The 21499-nt window shown below is 33.4% G+C and overlaps 1 protein-coding gene across 9 annotated transcripts in view; it reads left to right on the top strand.

The window, feature by feature from the left end:
* nphp4 (nephronophthisis 4) overlaps window positions 1-21499 on the top strand; it is a 296460-nt gene that overhangs the window by 45705 nt on the left and 229256 nt on the right. For all 9 annotated transcript variants that reach the window (XR_012384296.1, XM_073910322.1, XM_068223140.2 and 6 more), the window contains exons 4-5: window positions 502-566; window positions 18280-18438. Coding sequence is in view for 8 of the 9 variants with exons in the window: in XM_073910322.1 (XP_073766423.1) it covers window positions 502-566; window positions 18280-18438 (224 nt within the window). In the remaining variant the exon portion in view is untranslated. The remainder of the gene's footprint in view (window positions 1-501; window positions 567-18279; window positions 18439-21499) is intronic.

Raw genomic sequence — 21499 nt, 5'->3', positions numbered from 1 at the left:
GGATCGTGACACCCTTATTAAGCATTAGTAAATTGTTAAATCATTACCTATCTTTTAAAATTTAACGTGAGTTGGAAAAGGATACAAGATGTGAATCATAAAATATGATTCAAGTGTGTTTTTTTTTGGTCGATGGACAATTCAAAAGCATCATTAATTTTGGTGACACTTGGTTTAGGTCACACTAACACTACTAGCTTAATAAACTACTAATTAGCTAGTTAGGTGGTAGTTGGGTAGAATAAGATCATAATTTATAACTACTAATGAACAGTTAATATCCTAACAATAGGCAGGTAATCAGGAATTATGACCTAAACTAAAGCGTTACCCAACTTTTACTTTAGTATTTTCTTATTGATTTAAAACATTTGTGTTAAATAAAACCTACTGATCACGTACATTACTGGTGGTGTTTATTTGATCTGTTGCACAATGTTTAGAACATAATATTTTGGTCTTTTTTTAATTATTACTATTAACAACCATGTTTCTTTTTAGGCTGAATCTGTTCCATGGGACCCCCAGAGCTCTCCTGCACCCAACACTGAAAGACCCTCTGCAGTGTAAGTGCAACTCTGACCGCACTGTTAGCCACTCAGTTCTCTTAAACAAATAGTGGACTCAAATAGTCAAATTTGTAAAACAGCATTAAATCAGCAGTTAATCCTGAGAAGAAACTATTTAAAAAGTCTTGCAGCTTGAATAGATTCCTATTGAATAAAGTCATTTTTCTGGTTGAGAGAGAGCTCTCGGATTTTATCTAGAATGTCTTCATTTGTATTCAGAAGTTTAATGAAGGTATCGGGGGGTTGGAATATGGCTGTAGTAAATGTTGGTAGTGTTAAACATGAAAGCACAAACAAATACCACATACTGTATAATGACGTTTTTTGTCAAAAATATACTTCATAGCTTTAATCCAGTGTCCTGTGAAATGATGCGTCTTCTTACACAAAATAAATCATGCAACATATTTATATAATAGCATTTTTAAACAGTGACAAAGGCATTGCATCATTACATACATTTTATCAGGAAAATATTATATGAAGAACTCTGATAAACCATATGTTGTCGGGGTCATTTGTTTATTAATCTTGTTGAATCAAATGGAAGCAATTATATCCTATGTTTATCCTATGCTATAGAGATTTGCCATCGATTGGCATTTCCTGTGGTGCGTCCCAATTCACATACTATCCATCCTAAATACTAGTTAATATTCAGTCTTCGTTCTGCATCGGGACTTACCTTGTATCAGCCACGGAGTTAACTTAAGACCATGGGTGGGAGGGCTTTCTCACAGTGCGCCTAAGCTGTGGAATGCACTCCCCATTAGCATTAGGAATGCTGCCTCTCTGGACTGTTTTAAGAAACTTTTTAAGACTCAACTTTTTAGCATTGCTTTTAACTTTAGGATGATCATTTTGTTAACTTTTTTTTTATCAGTCTTATGGTTTATATTTTTATTGTTTAATTGCATCTTTTATTGTTGTGCTGTTTGCTTGCCTTGTGTTGCTAGTATTTTTGCCTGTAGCGCTTTGAGTTTAAGAAAAGCGCATTACAAATAAAATGTATTATTATTATTAGTAGTATTTGAAAATAGAGCTAGTATGTCCTAAATCATAGTATTTCAAAAAGAGTATGCCAAAGGATCCAGGATGGTTTACTATTTCTGGTTAAAATTAGAATTGTAGAACCCTCCATGCTCTAACCACTGATATTGGCCACAGTACACTGCTCGTTGGACGTGAATTCAATTAGAACTACAAACGTGGGTGAAAAGCATAAATAAACTACAAACATGATTGATACGCTTGACCAACCATCAATTAGAGAGGCATCGGTAAAGATGTTTGTATGACTTAGTTAATATCTAGCCAACTGCAAAATATTTAAATCGTGTTGTCTGTGTTATATTTCATCTGCATAAACAATACTAAACTTATATAAAGACGTGTTTGGACATTAACGTCTGAATGCATGATTATCCAAAGACCTGAGGAAATTTCATCTGCATGAAAGACTCTGGTCTTCGAAGTAAATTTACTACTTATCACAAAACTGTACTTTACTCAGATTTCCTGTGCAAGACAATCGCAGCTTTTGCTAAATTGTAAATGCAATTTTATTTACAATTCATCGTTAAGCTTTAGTTTGGAACGACACGAGAGTGAGTAATTATTGACATTTTTCATTTTTTGGGTGAAGTAACCCTTTGATGTTGACATTGATTGTGATCCATTTGAGCTGTTCCTGAAATCAAGCAAAACCTTTAGTCTCCAGTAAAAAAATCTACTCAAATGTGGGTACCTGCGGTGTTTCAGACAGCATTCCTTTCACATGTTCTCATTTGCAATACACAACTGTCATGATCCAAGTCTCGTCCTACTTTCTCTTCATTGAATATTCCGTCACACATAAATATTCCACACTGCTGAAGTGAATAGGTTGTGAATTGTGTTTCATGTTGACTTTTTCACAGCTGAAGTCATCTGTCAGTATGAATGTGGTTTTAAAAGATGAGATCATTCTGTTTTTGGGGGTCTTTTTTGAGTACAGTAGATGGATGTTTCATTGATGTGATTTACCCGAGCTGCACAGCAGGTATTTGAAGGCTTGACTGAACTGGGCTTGATTTCTGGGAAAGCTCATGTAGGGAAATTTGACACTAGATAACATATTCTGCTCATGGCCTCAAAGGAGTCCAACCGGGCTAGAGACAACAGCAAGAGCTTAGTAATAAATAGTTGATAAATAGCACTTTTGTGCTTTCTGACATTAGCGATGAGAAACTATTTGCACGTGTGTGCTTTTGCCTCATTTTTCAGATGCTTTCAATATTCAGGCTGCCAGCTTGCCTTGATTTTCCCATTTAGATTCATTTCCACTTGAAAGCAAATTGAATTAGGACTTTTTCTTGCGGTGCTGTTCTAGGCAAGCGTTCTCCATCATGACTCTTTCAGATCTTTTATTCCCATCTTTCCCGACATAGAAAGGTGAACAGGTTGTGCTGTGGGCAAATTAAAGAGAATAGTTTAGATTGAAACAAGATTTTAAAAGGTTGTCTTAATTGCTAAATACATTGTTTAATGTATTTTTTTTTTGCTGTTGTGTTTGTTAAATGAATTGAAGAATTATACTACCAGTCAAAAGTTTGGGGTAAGTCGGTTATTAAAATGTCTTAAAATAAGCTTCTCCTGCTCACCAAGGCTGTTTTTATTTCATTACAAAATTGTACAATTGTAAAATGTTATTGCACTATAAAATAACTGTTCAAATGTAGTTCATAATTTAATTTATTCCGGTGATTTTAAAGTTGAATTTTCAGCTTCATTACTCCAGTCTTCAAAGTCACATGATCCTTCAGAAATCACTCTTAATATTAGTTGTTATTATTACTGTTATTTTTATTAATAATATTCTTATTAATGGTAATAGTAATAAAAGCAATAATGGCTGGAGTAATAATTTCATTTGAATACATACAAAAAGAAAGCAGTTTTTTAAAATTAACAAATATTTAGCAATTTTTTACATTTAATAAATGTCACCTTGGTTAACAGAATTATTTTTCTTAAAAAAAAAAACATAAAAAAAAAAAAACTGACCTCAAACTTTTGACCTGTTGTGTGTTTGTGTTTTTGTCCTTATAGGATTTTATCTCCTTTCCTCTGTGTAGGTTCTTATCTTTTTTATCTTAATAGATTTTTTTGGTTAAAGATCCATTTTGGTTTAATTTTCTATTCATAAAAGCATATTTAAAAGTAAGATGCCTGCTTTAGTGTTTCAGATACTGCTTTGGGAAATAAAATGTCAAAAAATATATTTTTCATTCCATGTAACAGATTTATAATTAGGTAAACATGAAATGACATACTTATTCTTTAGATTTATTAAAATATGTAAAAGAAAAAGTGGTAAAACTAAGTTTTATTGTATTACATTTTTTATGTTTTTTTTTTTTTTTTTTTTTTTATAATAAATGCTTAATAGAAATGTTTAAAATGATACTTAAGTTTACTTATTTTTCAGAGCTGGACTGTGATCCTTAAACAGAGTTGTTCTAATTATTCTTGGTCTAAATAGGTCTGACAAGATTTTGAGATTTTGCTATATAAACTATTTATAGGCTAAATAATATTTGAGTTAGTGTTTTCTTTAAATCATTGTGTAAATCTGTGATAGTAATTTTTTTTATTTAGAAAGAATAATACATAGTCAGATATGTCTACCAAAATATCTGAAAACAAAATTAATTTGGAGGATTAATTGAATATCATTGAAAGGTTAAGTTTTTTTTCTTCTTTTTTTCCAACCAAAAATGATTGGAAATGAATCCTCCTCTTTAAAAGACAGACACACTTTTGCAGGGTTTAAATTAAACATGCTTTAAAAAATATACTGAAGGTCAGTTTGACATGTTTTTGAAAACAATTTAATTACAGTGTATTATAGTTATTGTAGAGGTAGTATAACAGTTTGAAATACAATTAAAGTGTAAAGATTAGTACAAATATGCTGTTGAAAGTTGAATTGCATGACTTGCACTTTAAAATATTTATAATTGCATAATTGTAATTGTATGCGGTGGTAAAGTTGTCAAATTGTAGTCAATATTTAACATGTACTTAGGTTAGTCAACACCTAGAAAAAAAAACATTTCTATAAAAAATAACAAATCATTATTAAAATAATAGATTAGAGCAAATGTAAATGTCAACCTTACCATGAAAAAATATAGTTTCCACCAAAATGGCAAAATCCTTTGTAAGTTTTGGTAGATATTTTGCAGTAAATGATTTCAAACATTTTTATTTGATTTATCAAAGTCACACAAGTAGCAATTTCACATCTATCACATCCATAACGAAGCTTTTTCCTCAATTAACACAAAAATATAAAATAAAAATAAAAATCAATCGCTTTTGTTTTATGGAGAGCCAACTCTTATCCTTTTGAATAGCATTGTTTCTTTAGGGTTGTGCAGTTTAATTTATGTAATTTTTACAAAGTATGTTTGTACTGTAAACTCACAGACTGTTTTTGGTCACATTCATAACCCATTTCCTCATTTAAAACATAACATTTGTATACAGATTGATATTTTTCTGATCCCATAACTCTGGTTAGTTGTTTTGGAAAATATGAACAAATGTTTTAATATAACGTTTACATATACTTTCAAGTTTTTACTGTAAATTTCACATCCATAACGCTGGAATTGCTCATTAAAAGGTGCAGAAAAACTTTTAATTTGACAAATGCAAAGTGTAAAGATCAAAAGGCATAGACATGAAAGTCTACTTTACGTACATTTATTTGGATTTACACCTTTAATAAAGTATTATCTGTCAAGTTAAGTAAAAACAAAGTTAGTTCAAAACAATTAAGCACCCATTTTTCCACATCTTTAAGATTGCTCTCAGCTTTTGGACATTGTAAACAATGATACTTATATAATCACTAAACTGTTTGTCTGTAACAAAGATGAAATTTTGTCACTGACCCTTTATCCATCTGTCTTTGTTAGATGTGTTAATCTGGGGACTGCGAGTGACTCATGGATGTAGTGTAGCTGCAGGGTGTCCAGCTGTTGGAGTGCAGAGAAAGCTCTGTTGATCTAAAATTCTGTCTGAATTCAGCCTCTCCTTCCAGCCGTGCGTCTCAGTTCTACCTGCCATTCTGTCTCAATTATGCCTCTCCATGCTGGAGGGAGGAGATGTCCTGCTGTCTTTTGGAGAGTGTGCGCCTCTGAGGACCTCTCAGATCACACACAAAAACCCGTCGTCAAACACACACAAACATAGGTGCAAACATTCTCTCACATGACTTATATATTCAGCTGTCGTGTGCTTGTTAATGCCGCTGAAGCCACTTTCTGGCTGGTGGAGGGATGCTGGGGGAAAAAATGAGAGGACAAGGCCTTGAGCAATGCTTCTTAACCGTGTTTTCTTCTGGATTCAGATTTTTTAGCATGTTGAGCAAAATCAACAGGTCTCCAGAATCGATATTGAGTTAAATTGGGTTCAGGAGTCACATTAAAATAAAGTCTTGTGAAATTAAAATAAAAATTTTTAAGTTAGTTTCAGTTTAAAGGCGATTGTGATATTTTATTTTGCTGCGATTTTATATTGCGATATTAATACAATTTCAGCAGATGAATAACTCTATTTGGAATGAAATCATTAACTTAAATTGATTGGAATTATCTTGTAGAAGAGTGGGTGAAAGAAATTGCAAGCATAAACACAGAGTAAAGAGTAAATAGAGAGTAAAGATAAAATTTAAATAAATAGTCAGATATTTAGGTACAGTAATACGATAAGATATTATCATGATATTTTGCCCCCGATAATGATAGTTCATGAAATAAGCAATAAATAACAAGAGGACCATTTACAATATATCATAATATTATGTAAACGAAGATGGAAAATGTATCAAAAAGTTATAAAATGTATATGTTATTAACAGCACAGATATTTTTTCGCTATCTGCAAGTTAGAAACTATGTGAAGGAAAGTATTTCACAATTTATAAATAAACCAGAAAGTCATATTATTCAGAATCATTTATCCTCGAACCCTAATAGTAGACATCTGATATCAAGCTTTGTTTGTGCTTTTGAGGCCCCCATATGCACATTGAGACAGCTTCAACCATGGATTTGAATGTAGAAGTGGCTGATAAGAACTGGCAAGAAGCCTTGTAGAGAATAAAGAAAGGTTTGATAAATTCGAGACATTAATTAATTTAATTCAAAGTTTTATATCACCTACATTTTTCTAAAATTAGATTAATGGCAATTATTCTGTACTATTTTTTCTGCTTTTTATTGGCATTGTACTGTTTTTGTTAAATATAATATAAATGTTAAATAAAATAAAACAATTACAAAAAAAAACAAAAAAACAGCACATATAGTGTAGCGAATTATGAATTATTCGCCCCCCCCTGTTTAATTTTTTCCCCAATTTCTTTTTAACGAAAAGAAGATTTTTTTCAACACATTTTTAAACATAATAGTTTTATTAAATCATTTATAAGAACTGATTTATCTTTGCCATGATGATAGTAAATAACATGTTATTAGATATTTTTCAAGACACTTCTATACAGCTTAAAGTGACATTTAAAGGCTTAACTATCAGGTTAACCAGGCAGGTTAGGGAAATTAGCCAAGTTATTGTATAATGATGGTTTGTTCTGTAGACTACCAAAAAAAAAAAAAAAAATGCTTAAAGGGGCTAAAAATTTTGTCCCTAAAATGGATTTCAAAAAGTTAAAAACTGCTTTTATTCTAGCTGAACTAAAACAAATAAGACTTTCTCCAGAAGAAAAAAAAAGTTATCAGACATGCTGTGAAAATTTCCCTACTCTGTTAAACACCATTTAGGAAAAAAAAAATCAAATGGGGGCTAATAATTCTGACTTCAACTGTATATTTCTTAGAATTGCAACATTATTATATGTTCGATCAGCCACTACGAGAAGCGGGACCTTATACAGCAATTTTGGCCTGCCCCCATTATTGAATAGTAAAATGTGATGTAAAATGTAAACACTGTACATTCTTCATTGCTGATCAACAATAATAATCCCAACTCCACTTTGTAAATATTGTGAATGCACACATTGCAATATTGATGCTGAAAAGATACATTGTGCATCCCTAGCCTGTTTTAAGGATATTTATAAGCTAGTGTGCTCTAAAATATAAAACATCCAAAGAGTGCACTTCCGTCTAAATGGATCAACAATTCTTTTCACATCACCTCATACTTCAGTTTCTCATCAAATCTTGATCAATTCGATGCTCTCTAGTATCTGACATGCCCCACCCCCTTCATGACATGTTTCATTTGCTTTTCATTTGAATAATTTCAAGTTTAATCCAGTTTAGTGTTCACATACAGTTTTTATGTAAACGTGGTTAACACATTGGCCTCATGGCAAGGATATCCCTGGTTTGACTTCTGTCATCTTCTTTCCTTGTTCGCGTTGTTTTCCTCTGGGTGTCCTGTTTCCCTACAATCCAAAGACATGCACTATAGGTGAATTGGGCAAAGTTAATTGGCCGTAGTGAGTGAATGTGAGTGGGCTGGGTTGCAGCAGGAAGGGCATCTGCTGGTAAAACATGTGCCAGAGTAATTGGCAGATCCTGGGTTTCAGTTTTAGTCAAGTTATTTAGATTTTATTTTCATTTAGTTGAAATCAATTAAATCCATTATATAATTTTTTTTCCAATCCACTTTATTTGATTGTTATTTTATTTGATTTTATCAAAACTTGACAAAATTGATCTTCCTTTCATTTGATTAAAGTCAACCCAAAACTGTAATTTCTGTCATCGTTTACTCACTAAGGGTGTCAAATCAAAATTGATTGAAATTCATGCTTAATCTCAATTATCAAATCAAAAAATGGAACCGCCATTGCTGCCACGCCCACATGTGATGTGAACTGGGCTTGCTAAGCGAAAAAAAAAAAAGGTTGTTGAAGTGCTGCAAGTCAACTTAACAGCTACAACAAACAGTCAAAAGATGGCAACTGCAGACGCAGGAAACCCGTTGACAGAATTTGAACCCCGTCCCTCTTTCACTGAAGTCGTCGATGTGGAAGTATTTTGGATTTCCAGTGAGTTATGTTGACAACGTTCGTATTGTCGACCAATAAAAAAAAAAAGCTTGCAAGGTCTGCTATGTCTGTATAACACATTATTTCACCTGCAGGACGACTAACATGGCAGGGCATCTCCTCAGGCACCACAAAAACGTAGATTTGATAAACATAGCTCTGTTAAACCTACAAGTGTAACACAAATTACTCTCCTGTGTTCATTTGGAATAAAACTTCCAAGTAACTACAAGCGCGGTAGGAGTATTTATTCAGAGCTTCATGACTGTCAAAGTGCACAAAGGTCAGTTATTATTATGTTGCATAAGTCTTAAAATAGCATAGCTTGTGCTTTCAAATTTTTCTTTTTTAAATCGAGAATCGAATCGAACTGTGACTTTAAAATCGAAAATGTAATGGAATTGAGAATTTAGAGGATCGTGACACTCTTAATACTCACCCAACTTGTTTCAAACCTGTTTGACTTTCTTACTTCTGTTAAACAGAAAACAACATATTTTAAAGAAAGCTGAAAACCTGTAACCACTGACCTCCATAATATTTGATTTTCCTACTATGGAAGTCAATGGTTACAGGTTTTCAGCTTTCTTCAAATTAACAGGACTCATAAAGGTGTAGAACCACTTGAGGGAGCATAAATAGTGAGAAAATTTTAGTTTTGGGGGAACTGTGCCTTTAAATTTAGCAAAAAAAAAAAAAAAAATCTATAATAATAATAATAGCAATAATTATTCTTATTAAATCATCTTTAATTCCGTTAATTTTAACTGTAATGAATCGATATAGTTAAAATTGATTTACTTTTATTTAAATTAATTTAAATTAATTTATCTCTAGTTTAATTTGCTTCATTTTAAAAGGATTATTTAGTATCTTGTATTTCAGTCAAATTTATTTTTCAGTTTAGTGCACAGTAGCACTTTTCACAATGCAAACTACAAAGCAGCTTTACAAAACCTAGTGAAGAAATGAAATGCTACCGTGACTTATATGTAAATAGGTTAGAAAGAACCATAGGAGAAAGGCAATTTACATTTTCGGTGTAGTTTTGAGGTAGTTTTTTCTAAAGGATGAGGAGACTCCATGTAACCTACTCATGTAAGTGTTTGGTATGCAGTCTAGACTTTTATTAGATGCATGTTACGTGATGTTACAAATAAAATATGTGTTTTCTTTCCCTTTGTTACAATTTAAGGAAATACTGTTTATTTTACTATACCTAATGTTCAATTCTTTGCTTGGATGGCTGCATTTTACTTTTTGCATTTACCATTGATTTTTTTGTTCACCCTGCTTTTTGCAGCAGAATATTTTTGTATCGTGGCCCACAAGTTAAGAATCACTGGCACAGAGAATGTATAAAGAGGACTGGCACAGCCTAATAATGCTGGCACATTGTAATCTGTGCTGTATTTGATGTGTTTGTCTGGGCACAAGTCTTTGTGTATGTGTGTGTGTGACTGAGAGATGTGAAAAGGAGTGAACAGGTTTTTTTTTCTTCATCTCCATAGATTAGAATGTCTCAGAATTCAGTGTTTGTAGATAGCTGATTTTTACAAGCACAGTAGGTTACCCATGCCCTCGGAAGAGAGACAAATAGATGCAAAGCCATGTTGATTTTGTTGCGTCCAATGTTTCTTCACCCGTGAAAGAACCTTAAAAACCTTGAAGTCAAAAAGGAGGTCATGTTGAATTAATTTAGAAATAATAGCTTTAATTATTGAGTGTTCACAGTGAATCAGCATTAAAATTGTAGACACACACACAAATTCACACAGACATACAATTACTATACAATACAATACGCTCAGGCTTTAGGTATAGGTGTTTTTGTTTTAGTATCAAATTAAAGACTACAGATTTACCATTGTTTTAAATTTTATGTTGGTAAAATAAGAAAAAACATGAATGAATGTATTGCTTAAATGTTAAAAAGGATCATTATTTTAAATGCATTAGTATGAATCAATGGGCTATATGCACACAGACTTTTAATTTTCAACCAGGCAGCCCAAGGGCTTCAAGTGAACTGTCTTTTCATTACAAAATTGTCACATTTAAGATCTGATTTCTTTAAAAATTGGCAATCTTCACTGCCTGTTAGATATACGATATAAATTGGGTCTAAGATAGGACAAGAAGCACTGCAATAAATTCCATTTCCCCACGCCATGTCTTTAAAATATGACAGTGTCTGCGCTAGCCTGTTGCTACTGATGGCTTTAGCGGTTACAACGGTCTTTCAGGTCGTTTTACGCTTGAACAACTAAATGAATGCTTAAGTCTATTCATCTAAATGTATTGTAATTACATTACAACATTGATAATGTAAAAACAACCTTGCTAATTTGAAAATAGTCACATTAAGCTTTTACTGGAAGTTTATTATTGGCTTTTAAAATCTTGCTGTGCATAGAGCCCATTTGGATGGATGATGGAAGGATTGATTAAATTAATCAAATAAAAAAAGTATTTTTTAAAATAAATAAAGTTATTTTTAACTTTTCAGACAGTCACAAATTCCAGAATACTTCGACAAAACAAAACAAGTACAATAATAGTTTTCTGTATTGATAGTAATATGAAATGTTGCTTTAGTACCAAAATATTATAAAAACAGAGAAGGCTGAAGACTGAAATAATGAGGTAGATATGGCTGCTAAAAATGTGTATTTAATCACAGGAATAAATGAACTTTATTTAAAAAAAATACTGAAAGGCATCCTATTAATATTTCACAGAATTACTTTTTGGGGGTTTTATTAACCTTGTTGAACTCTGCTTCATTAAAAAATCTACCGACCCTAACCTTGAGAACAGGATTTACAGAAATAAACACAGAGGTAAGCTGGAAAAGGAAAATACACACTTAGAGAAGATTATAAAGTTACATTTGAAATGAGTGGTACTGCATAATAACATTGTAAACAATGAACTGTGCTCTTCAGACATAAAAATGTAGGCCTACACAAAAGCTATGCACATATTTCCTCAGAACTTCCACTTCCATCATATTCATATTCCATTCAGGCTGTCCTCCAAAATGAGTGCAGGGATGAGGAAAACGTGTGTGGATTCTCTCAGGGCCTGGTAATACGTAATCATTAGAACAGCATGTTTATTTGCTACTAAGTGGATGTTTTTTTTAATCCAATTTGTTGTTCTCTAATTGTACAGACTGGTCCATTAGATAAGTAATCTCAGCAATTTTGTCGCCCTACTTGTAATTGAACCCCTTGACCTTTCCTTTAAAAGCTCTGATCCTTAACCATTAAGCAAGCCACAGTCAGAGCCGTTATTAATAATGTACACAATGATACACTGCAGTTCAGTGATTTGCACTGTGGCACTGTAAACAAAAGTGTGATTCTGACCAATTACAATGAGTTTGCTTGACAAAGTGACTGTAAACGCTGCCGGGCTATGGCATTGTTCCAGAAGCTGCATGGACTTTTTTTTTTTCTTTCTCACCTACATTTTGGAGTTTGTTTGCCACATGTTAACAGGTCACCAGGCATATACTTTTTTTTAACCCACTTTAAATTAGGTGACCATAAATAATGTGTACTTACTCTGAAATTAATCATTTGTCACAATGTATTTGTTGTGTAAATACATGTTTTACATTGTACATATTTACAGGGAAGCCAAAATGTTTTCATACACATGATTTGAATGACGTGGAAAAAAATCATGTTTCGTTATAATCATAAAGATACATTACCTCCTTATGAAATCTAGATAGTTCTCAATAGACAAAACAAGTCCTATCCTAAATTATTTATAGTTCAAATAGCTGTATCACTCAGATATACTTAACAATATGGAAAAAATTATAGTGTTAACTTTGTATTTTACTCTGCATTTAAAGCTATTACACAGATTGAACTGCATTGGTATCAGTACTTGACATCTACATTTATATTTATCTACTGTATATACTTCTATATATCTTACCCTATTCCTTATTTGTTTTTCTTCCATTATATAACTGCTTCTTAACATGTTCAGTACAGTCAAATCAGTATTTTTATGTCCTGAGATCCATCACGTCTATTCTTCTCTGGTCTAAAAGAATGCTCGCTCTATATTTTCATTCCATTGACTACCATTCACTTGCATGCAATTACAGGAATTGTGAGCTTATTCAAAGTTGTTTCAGATTTATTTTTTTTGTGAACTCCAGCTTGCAAATTTGTTTCAAGTCAACATTTGAAAAAAGAAAGCCCTAAATTTTAAATCCAAAGAATGTCACAAGCTCATACATGTTATCACACACAAAAGCGTTACTGTTGTTAGTTAAATATGGCAAGAAAGTCTGTCAGTGGATGTAAATAAACTGCACGTCCATCTTTGCACAAGGTCTGACTGTTTTGTGAATTATTCGCAGCATAATTTTTTTCATGGTGTGATGATGGTTTTTCAAAGTGTACAGCAGACTATTTCTGAGAGTTTATATACTGTACGGAAAAAGCAGTAGCCATGCTGAAACGGACAGAATTAATTTATTTTCAAAAATGTTCCTGTAACACACTCAACATGTTGTACAGGCGGTTGTAGATATAAAATGTTTTACTTTATAAGCCAATGCTATTACTAATTAATTCATACTATTGCATTTTACTACCCAATAAAATCCCATGTTATTATTACCACTGTTGCACTGTCAATACATATTTTGCTTGATTTAAGACAAGTTTGACCATCACTTGAATAATATGAATAAATTCTGTGTGATATTATTCAACATCCATCATGCTGGCATAATTAGTGCAGAAAATCTAAAAGAGCTCCCCAGATTCACTCTAGGCTTGTTTCAATGAAATGATGAAAATATGCACTGTGTCACCTGTTGCCACAAGCAGGTGTCGCCAACTTTCATTTGCTCAACTCTAGCAGGTGTGCGCACACACTTTCATTGCATTCAGAACCGACCTGTGTTTTTTTTTTTTCTCCGATTGAGCGGCAGTGATGCACGATTCTGTGTAATTCGGCTTCGAAGTAATGGAGCGGAATGTGTGCGTGCGTGTATCCATGTCTGGCATAAATGGCCTAATGAAAAATGGAGAGCTCTGCTGAAATGTAATGACGCAGACTGGCATGAACAGAAGTGTCACAACAGCCTGCACTTTCTTTAAGAAAAATGTGCACAATGAAGAACAGGACGTAAACAACAAAAGAGTATACAGTTGAAGGCAAAAATTATTAATTATTTTTTTCCCAAATACACTTACTGGCCACTTTATTAGGTACACCTTACTAGTACCTGGTTGGCTTCAGAACTGCCTGAATCCTTCGTGGCATAGATTCAACAAGGTACTGGAAACATTCCACATAGATTTTGCTCCATATTGACATGTTAGCATCACATAGTTGCTGCAGATTTGTCGTCTGCACATCCATGATGCAAATCTCCTGTTTCATCACATCCCAGAGGTGCTTTATTGGATTGAGAGCTGGTGACTGTGGAGGCCATTTGAGTACAGTGAACTGTACGGAAAAACCTGTTTAAGAAACCAGTCTGAGATGATTCGTGCTTTATGACATGGCACATTATACTGCTGGAATAAGCTATCAGAAGATGAGTACACTGTGGTCATAAAGAGATTGACATTCTGTGTAAACCCTAAAGATGGTTGTGCATGAAAATCCCAGTAGATCAGCAGTTTCTGAAATACTCAGACCAGCCCGTCTGACACCAACAACCATGCCACGTTCCCTTAAATCACCTTTCTTCCCCATTCTGATGCTCAGTTTGAACTGCAGCAGATCCTCTTGTTTATGTCTACATGCCTAAATGCATTTGGCATGCAGAATTGCTGCCATGTGATTGACTGATTAGAAATTTGGTTAACAAGCAGTTGGAACCTAATAAAGTGGCCAGTGTGTTTATTTCCCAGAGCCAACTGTTGAACAGTAGTTCCTATAATATTCTTTTGTTCTTCTGGTAAAAAAAAAATGTTTTTTTTTTTTTTTTTGGGCTGGAATAAAAGCAATTTTTATTTCTTGATTTTTTTTTTTTTTTACATTTAATATTATTATCCCTCTTAATTTTTTTTTTTTTGATTGACTACAGAACAAACCACTGTTAACCAATGACCTTCAAGTTAACCTAATTAATCGAGTTAAGCATTTAAGTTGCACTTAATAAATAAGTGATATGAAAAAAGTTTTATAATAAAGTTCTAAAATAACTAGTAAAACATTATGTACTGTAATCATGGCAAACACAAAGTAAATACATTATTAAAACTTCTTTTCGAACATAACATAAATATTACTGACAAAAATAATTATTTGACAAAGAAAAAATTCAGTTTGTATTCATTTGAACTTATATACAGTATGTGGAAACATGTCCAATAAGCTCGATAAAAGTCCTTACGCTTGCCATTAGTGTTTTGGCATTTCTGATAATTCAATGTCTGAGCGTTACCTTAACTTATTGTTTGAGTAAACATAAAGTGCTCGTATTATAAGTAAACAAGGTTTTGCAACTCAAATAGGGTTCAGCTGTGGTTTTCTTTTTCTGTGAATGTATCTGACAGTGGAAGTATTCTTAAAATCATGTACAGTGGTAAAATTCAATCAAAGTTGAGATTGCTAGCGCACAATATAGTTGTTGACTCTAGCATGAAATGAAACTCTCCGCTTGTGCCCTTGTATGTTCTCCCAGTTTGAATAAAATATCACTCTCATTTCATTTTTTGGTAATCTTTTATGATGGTGGGTTTCATTGGATGCAGTCAACAGCAGATTTGACAGGACTGTTTTTCTTACAGTCCTTTAACAATGATGTGTTAACCTTGGGTTCATATAAATCTAGGTTTTACCGCACTGTGACGCTTGACAGTATCCTGCTTTAAATCTCTTTATAGTTATTAGTGGTGCTTGCTAAGACAAGCATCAGGATTATTATTGCTTTCACTTGAGGTTAGACATTTTTTTCAAACCCATAACCCACAGTATTAAAATTCAGTCATTTGTCCTGCACCATTTAAGATCCAGATATAAACGATTTCTCAAACTGTGTGGGTTGCTGAGGAGAGATGTGCTCTTACATTTCAGACTTATCAACTGAAAAGGTAGATAATAAACTGGGAAATAAATTCCCACGAGGGAATGAATAATTTCTCAGTTGCAGATCATTAAAATACTGTTACGAATTGTCAGACTCTTGTTGCTTTTGCCATTTGTTTGGAAATCAGAATCCAATTATAAAATAAACATTAGTTTAGTTATATACATAAGGATTGGATATATCATATAGTATGTATCATATATTATACAGTTGAAGTCAAAATTATTGGCTTTTTCAATTTTTTTGCAAATGATGTTAAACAGAGCAAGGACTTTTTCCACAGTGTTTCCTATTCATTTTCTTTTTTATTCTACAGAAATGTGTTTTGTTTTGGCTAGAACAAGGGTGCCCAAACTTTTTTCTTATAAAGAGACAAAAACCAAAGTTGATTGAAGGTGGTGGGCCAAAGTTAAATAAACCAAAGTATTACATTTAAAGTTGCCATGGTAACTTCCTAATTTATTAATATTTTTAAAAATACTTTAATAGGACTGTGCAATTATTAACGATTATTGCATCATATACTGCCCCCTTTCCAGTTGTACACATTTGTTGTTCTTAAAAGCGCGAAAGACCGCGTGCTTATGTGTGTGTGCGGCACACACACAGTCAGAAGCATGCGGCCGGTCAGCATTCGGTCTCATTCGCACACTGAGACGAGCAGAGGAGCGCAGACATCTAAAGTCATCTTAACGTGAGCGCTTTAATGGTCAAATAGGTGTCAAAACGCGGTGTTTTGTGATTATTCTTATTAACCCTCATTTGTGAAATAAACAAACGAGTTGAGAATCAAAAGACACGTAAAAGAGAAACCATTAAAGTGTCGCCTGTTTTTATCATTGATCAAACAAAACGAGAGAATCCCTCACTGCTCTTGACAGAGGAATTTTTGTAGCTAAAGGGTTTTTCTTAGAGGGAAGTTGCTTAAAGCACAGTTTTTTCATATTTTTATTTTATTGTATTTATTTCTGTTTCCTTTGCAGGGTGAAAAATGACTAGATATATGCAGTATGATTATTAGCCCTCCTGAATATTAGCAACCTTTTTCCTGCCCGATTTCTGTTTAATGGAAATAATTTTTTTAAACTTATTTCTGAACATAATAGCTTTGATATTTCATTTCTAATTACTGATTTCTTTTATCTTTGACATGATGACAGCACATAATATTTTACTAGATATTTTTCAAAATACAAGCATTCAGATTAAAGTGCAATTTAAAGGCTTAATTAGAGTAATTAGGCAAGTTATTGTATAAGAGTAGTTTCTTCTGCAGACAATCAAAAATATATTGCTTAAGGGGGCTAATAATATTGACCTTAAAATGGGTTTCAAAATAAACCTGCTTTTATTCTAGCTAAAATAAAACAAAAGCCTAGAATATTTTTTTAGGAAATACTGTTAAAATTCCTTCATCTTTTAAACATAATTTGGGAAATATTTATTTTAAAAATTCTCTGGAGCGCTAATAATTTTAACTTCAATTGATAACCGTTTTGAATAATCGTGATTACAATTATTACCAAAATAATCGTGATTATTATTTTTCCCAAAATCGAGCAGCCCTATACTGTTATTATATTAATAATTATATATATGTTTACATTTTATAATGAACTTAAAATAAAAACAAGCAATCCACTTTATGACACAGTGGTGTTTGATGCTGAATACACTGAATACACTTGATTTGCTCATCAAAGATCATTTCATTTTTTTTATAAATCTGATTCGTGCACAACATTTATTGAAACGTTTCATTTGATTTGCTTTTTTGTTTCTCAACAATTAAACAAACAAACAAAAGGTTATGTTAAAAACAGAAATGACGAGCTCTGCTTAGGGCATTGGCCTTAACCTTCCTATCATTCTTCCTCTCTTTCTTCTCAGATGGGATGGCGGGCCAAATCAAAGGTTTCCATTGGCCAACTTTTGGTCCTAGTTTGGGCATCTCCAGGCTAGAATAAAAGCAAAAATATATATACAGTATATTTTTTAAATCTGCTGAACAAACCATCGCTATATAATGACTTGCGCAATTATCCGCACTTGCCTAAATAACATTATTAACCTAGTTAGGTCTTTAGCTTTTAATTTTCTCTTTGAGCTGAATATTATTATCTTGGCAAAGATAAAAGAAATCAGTTACTAGAAATTTGTTATTAAAACCATTATGTTTAGAAATGTACTGAAACAATCTTCACTCTTAAACAGAAATTTAGTACAAAAATATACATGGCTAATAATTCAAGAGGGTTGATAATTCCTACTTCAACTGTATATACACACCTCTACACACACACAAAAAATAATAATAAAATACTACACAAAAAAAATGATTGAAAAAAAAAACAACTTTGCACAAAGTAAAGTAAATTTATAAAATAGATTAAAAGTGACATTAAAAACAATTTCGAAAAGCAATAAATAAATACAATATAATTAATTATTACATAATACTAAGCAAATGGCACACACCGGCTTTTGTTGTGTGGTATATGCGTGTAAGGACCAACAATTATCATGACTCCTCTTCCTTTCTTCTTTCTGTGTAGTGAATGCCATGTTGTCTGTGATGGAGGGCACTCAGCTGATCTACTCCATACAGCCACATCTAGCTCTCACTACTATCATGCACCTTCTCCCACCCAATGTTCTAGTGTCTGGACATGAGAAAATCCCTGGTGTGGTGTCACCAACGGACACAGATACAGGTATGTTTACCCTTAATGCTTCCTCTATATTGGAGTGAATGTTTAAGATTTTATTAAGTAACTTGTATGAAACGTTTTACCAGTTTTATTTGATTTATTTATTTGTTATTTTTTAAATGAATGGATCATTGTTTTGCGTAAACATATTAGCAAGTGTCACATGCTGCGTCCCAGTTTGCCTACATATACTACATCTTAACAGTATGTACTTTTTTGTGAAGAAAGTACATACTTTTGAGTGTGTAGACGAAGATTATGCAAGCTTTGGGACAAACTGCTTCCTCATTAACGGACTGTTGCTTAGTAACATGCCCTGTCAGTCATCTTGTCACATCCTCAGCATTTCTTTCACATTTAATAACCTACCATATTGCAGGAGCAGCAGCAGGTTAATCTGCCATTCGTGGGTCTTAATGCAGAGAAATCTCCTCAGGTGTTTGTAGAATTATGCATTCAGAAGTTGACGACTATATATAAATTTACAACATTGTTACAGATGAAATCCTAATGAGGAAAATATGGTTCAAGTATTTTGTAGTAGGTTAGGTTCTAATTAACAGTCATTCGAACTTCCTTACCAAAGCCTCTCTACTCAATGGGGGGTCACATGCCATCACCATGTTTGTAGTTTGTTGCACTTTTTACCTGCATTGTAGTTCCAATCGAATTCATGTCAAACACGCAACGTTTAGCCTTTAGAGCATAGGTCTCATATTGGATTCCTGGAGAGCCGCAGCTCTGCACAGTTTTGCTCCAACCCTACTCAAATACAGCTGATTTAACTAATTAAGGTGTTCAAGACAAAGAGACTATTAAGCAGGTGTTAGTTTGAGGTGGATGGAGATAAATTGTGCAGAGCTGTGACCCTCCAGGAATTGAGTTTAAGACCAATGCATATTGATGGTTCTGCACTTTTAGGGTGCTTTCACACCTGCATTTTTAAATTCAGTCGAATCATACTAGAGTTCGTTTTCCCTCTTGTGACGGTTTGTTTGGGTAGGTGTGAATGCAGCAATCATACTTGAGTGCGCACCAAAAGTGGACAAAAAAAAAAGCGTACCGAGACCTGCCTGAAGAGGTGGTCTCAGTACGTTCTCAAAGGAACCCTGGGGAGGTTAATTTGTGGTGAGAATATGATCCGCACTAAAACAGGCCCAACTGCAAAAAGCACTGCATCTTTTGAATTAATCTAGCTGCCGTAGGCTGATGCGCTGTGCATAATGGAATATGGAGGAAAAATATTTATTGACAGCGCTTTACCAGAAACAGAAAAAGAGAGAGGGAAAAACATTACCTGATGGATCGTTGGCAATATTTCTGCCAGATGACCATGTCGCAGTTTAGCTAAATTAATTAACGCCTCCACCTGAGGTGACTTGCGATGCATTCAAACATTGTTTTCCAGCCGCAGCCACGCTTCATTCTCGAAAGTTTGTCTAAAGTAATGTATGAAAACTTTATAGTATACTATGAGCAGGGATACAGTCAGTCAGCGCAGTCGTCCCTCCATAGTAAAAAGCAACATTTTGTGTCTGCCAGTTTGTTTACTTCATTTATTTCCCGCACGTGAATTCTGACCAATCGATAAGTAGTGTAGGAATTATGTTTAACAACATTTGGCCTATAAGAGATGTGGATTTTGTCAGATGAGTGCCTTTTGGTTCTTTTCATCTGGTTGCGACAATGCTAACCACAGAGCCACCGAGCCACCTACGATTTTTTGTGGACATACTTATTCTATTTTCAATTTCTTTTTAAGATGGATAGTATGCAAAGTTGGATGCAGCAACAGTTAGAGTTTGTTACAGACAACAATTATTAGAAAGAATGACACAAGCACATGATGGCACACTGTATTAAACAGTCAACTGTGATGCGCTATTTGAAGTACCATGGAACTATCGCTAGTCCTAAGCTGTTATTCTCACCGAATGTGCTTTTACATAGAAAAAAAGAGAAAGAAATGAGCCGGCGGGTGGAAAAACACCACAAGGTTAAGACATAAATGTGTTGAGTAGGGTTGTAACGGTATGAATTTTTTACGGTATGATAATCGTCTAAAACAATACCACGGTTTGACGGTTTCGCGGTATACGGTATTAAATATTAATTCTCATAGCAAAGACCCTGAAAAGAATAAGAACACGTTTTCTGACTGAACAAAGGTTTTATTTCAACAAACTTTTGAAAGAACCATTTTAATAGAACTATAGAAGTCTTTTATAAAAATAAACTGAAAAATCTCCCATTTTAATCAATTAAATTAGAAGGAATAAACAAGCAAGGTCTTTTAAGATTAGACAAAAATAAACTTAAACTGTCCTTCCTTATAAGCAGGATAAATGGGAGACCAAAAGTGCAATACCAAGTTTATGGCTGTAAACATGTATTTAAAGCGTTGTTTTTTTCAGTCTAGGTTGTGATGAAGAAATGTAAGCATGTTGAGATTTTCAGGACTTAATCTTGACCGCTGAGGTGAGAGAATGTGTCCACTTGTACAATGAACAAATAAAAAAATAAGGAAATAATAAATAATGTGTCAAAGTCCAAATAAACATGGTGCAAATCCTCAGTAAAAAATAGATATAAATATTTACTATACTATAAATAGTTACATAACGAAACTAGATTCAATATGGAACATCCTTAGGTTTTATGTGCCAGCATGGATATGGTTGTCTGTGGATATGGATTTGGATGTGGTTGTATGCAATGCAGACAAACAGCTGCACCTTCATTTGCGTCTTTTGAAAACAGCAAGAGCAGCAGTTCGTCTTTGCTGTGTCACTGTTTTGTCATGTTTCTGTGCTGCTGTGCATGCAAAAGTACTTAGTATGACAATTATTTCATGCAAAACTTTTTTTTTTGCGTTTTATTTAGCCGCGCATAAATGTATGCCTTTCTCTCATTCCGTGTTGTTCAAAAAGCTCATTGTTGGTCCACAAACAAAAGTGAAACCTATGCTTATTGGTTGTGATATAGCGAGTTTGAACCAATCTGGGCATGGAGGAGGGACAATGCATCAATGTATCATGTCTGGTTTGTCCGGAGACACAGTGAC

The sequence above is a fragment of the Danio rerio genome, chromosome 8, assembly GCF_049306965.1.
Source record: "Danio rerio strain Tuebingen ecotype United States chromosome 8, GRCz12tu, whole genome shotgun sequence".
Lineage (NCBI taxonomy): Eukaryota > Metazoa > Chordata > Actinopteri > Cypriniformes > Danionidae > Danio > Danio rerio.
The sequence above is the reverse complement of the archived record's forward strand: the minus strand, read 5'-3'. Positions and strand labels throughout refer to the sequence as shown.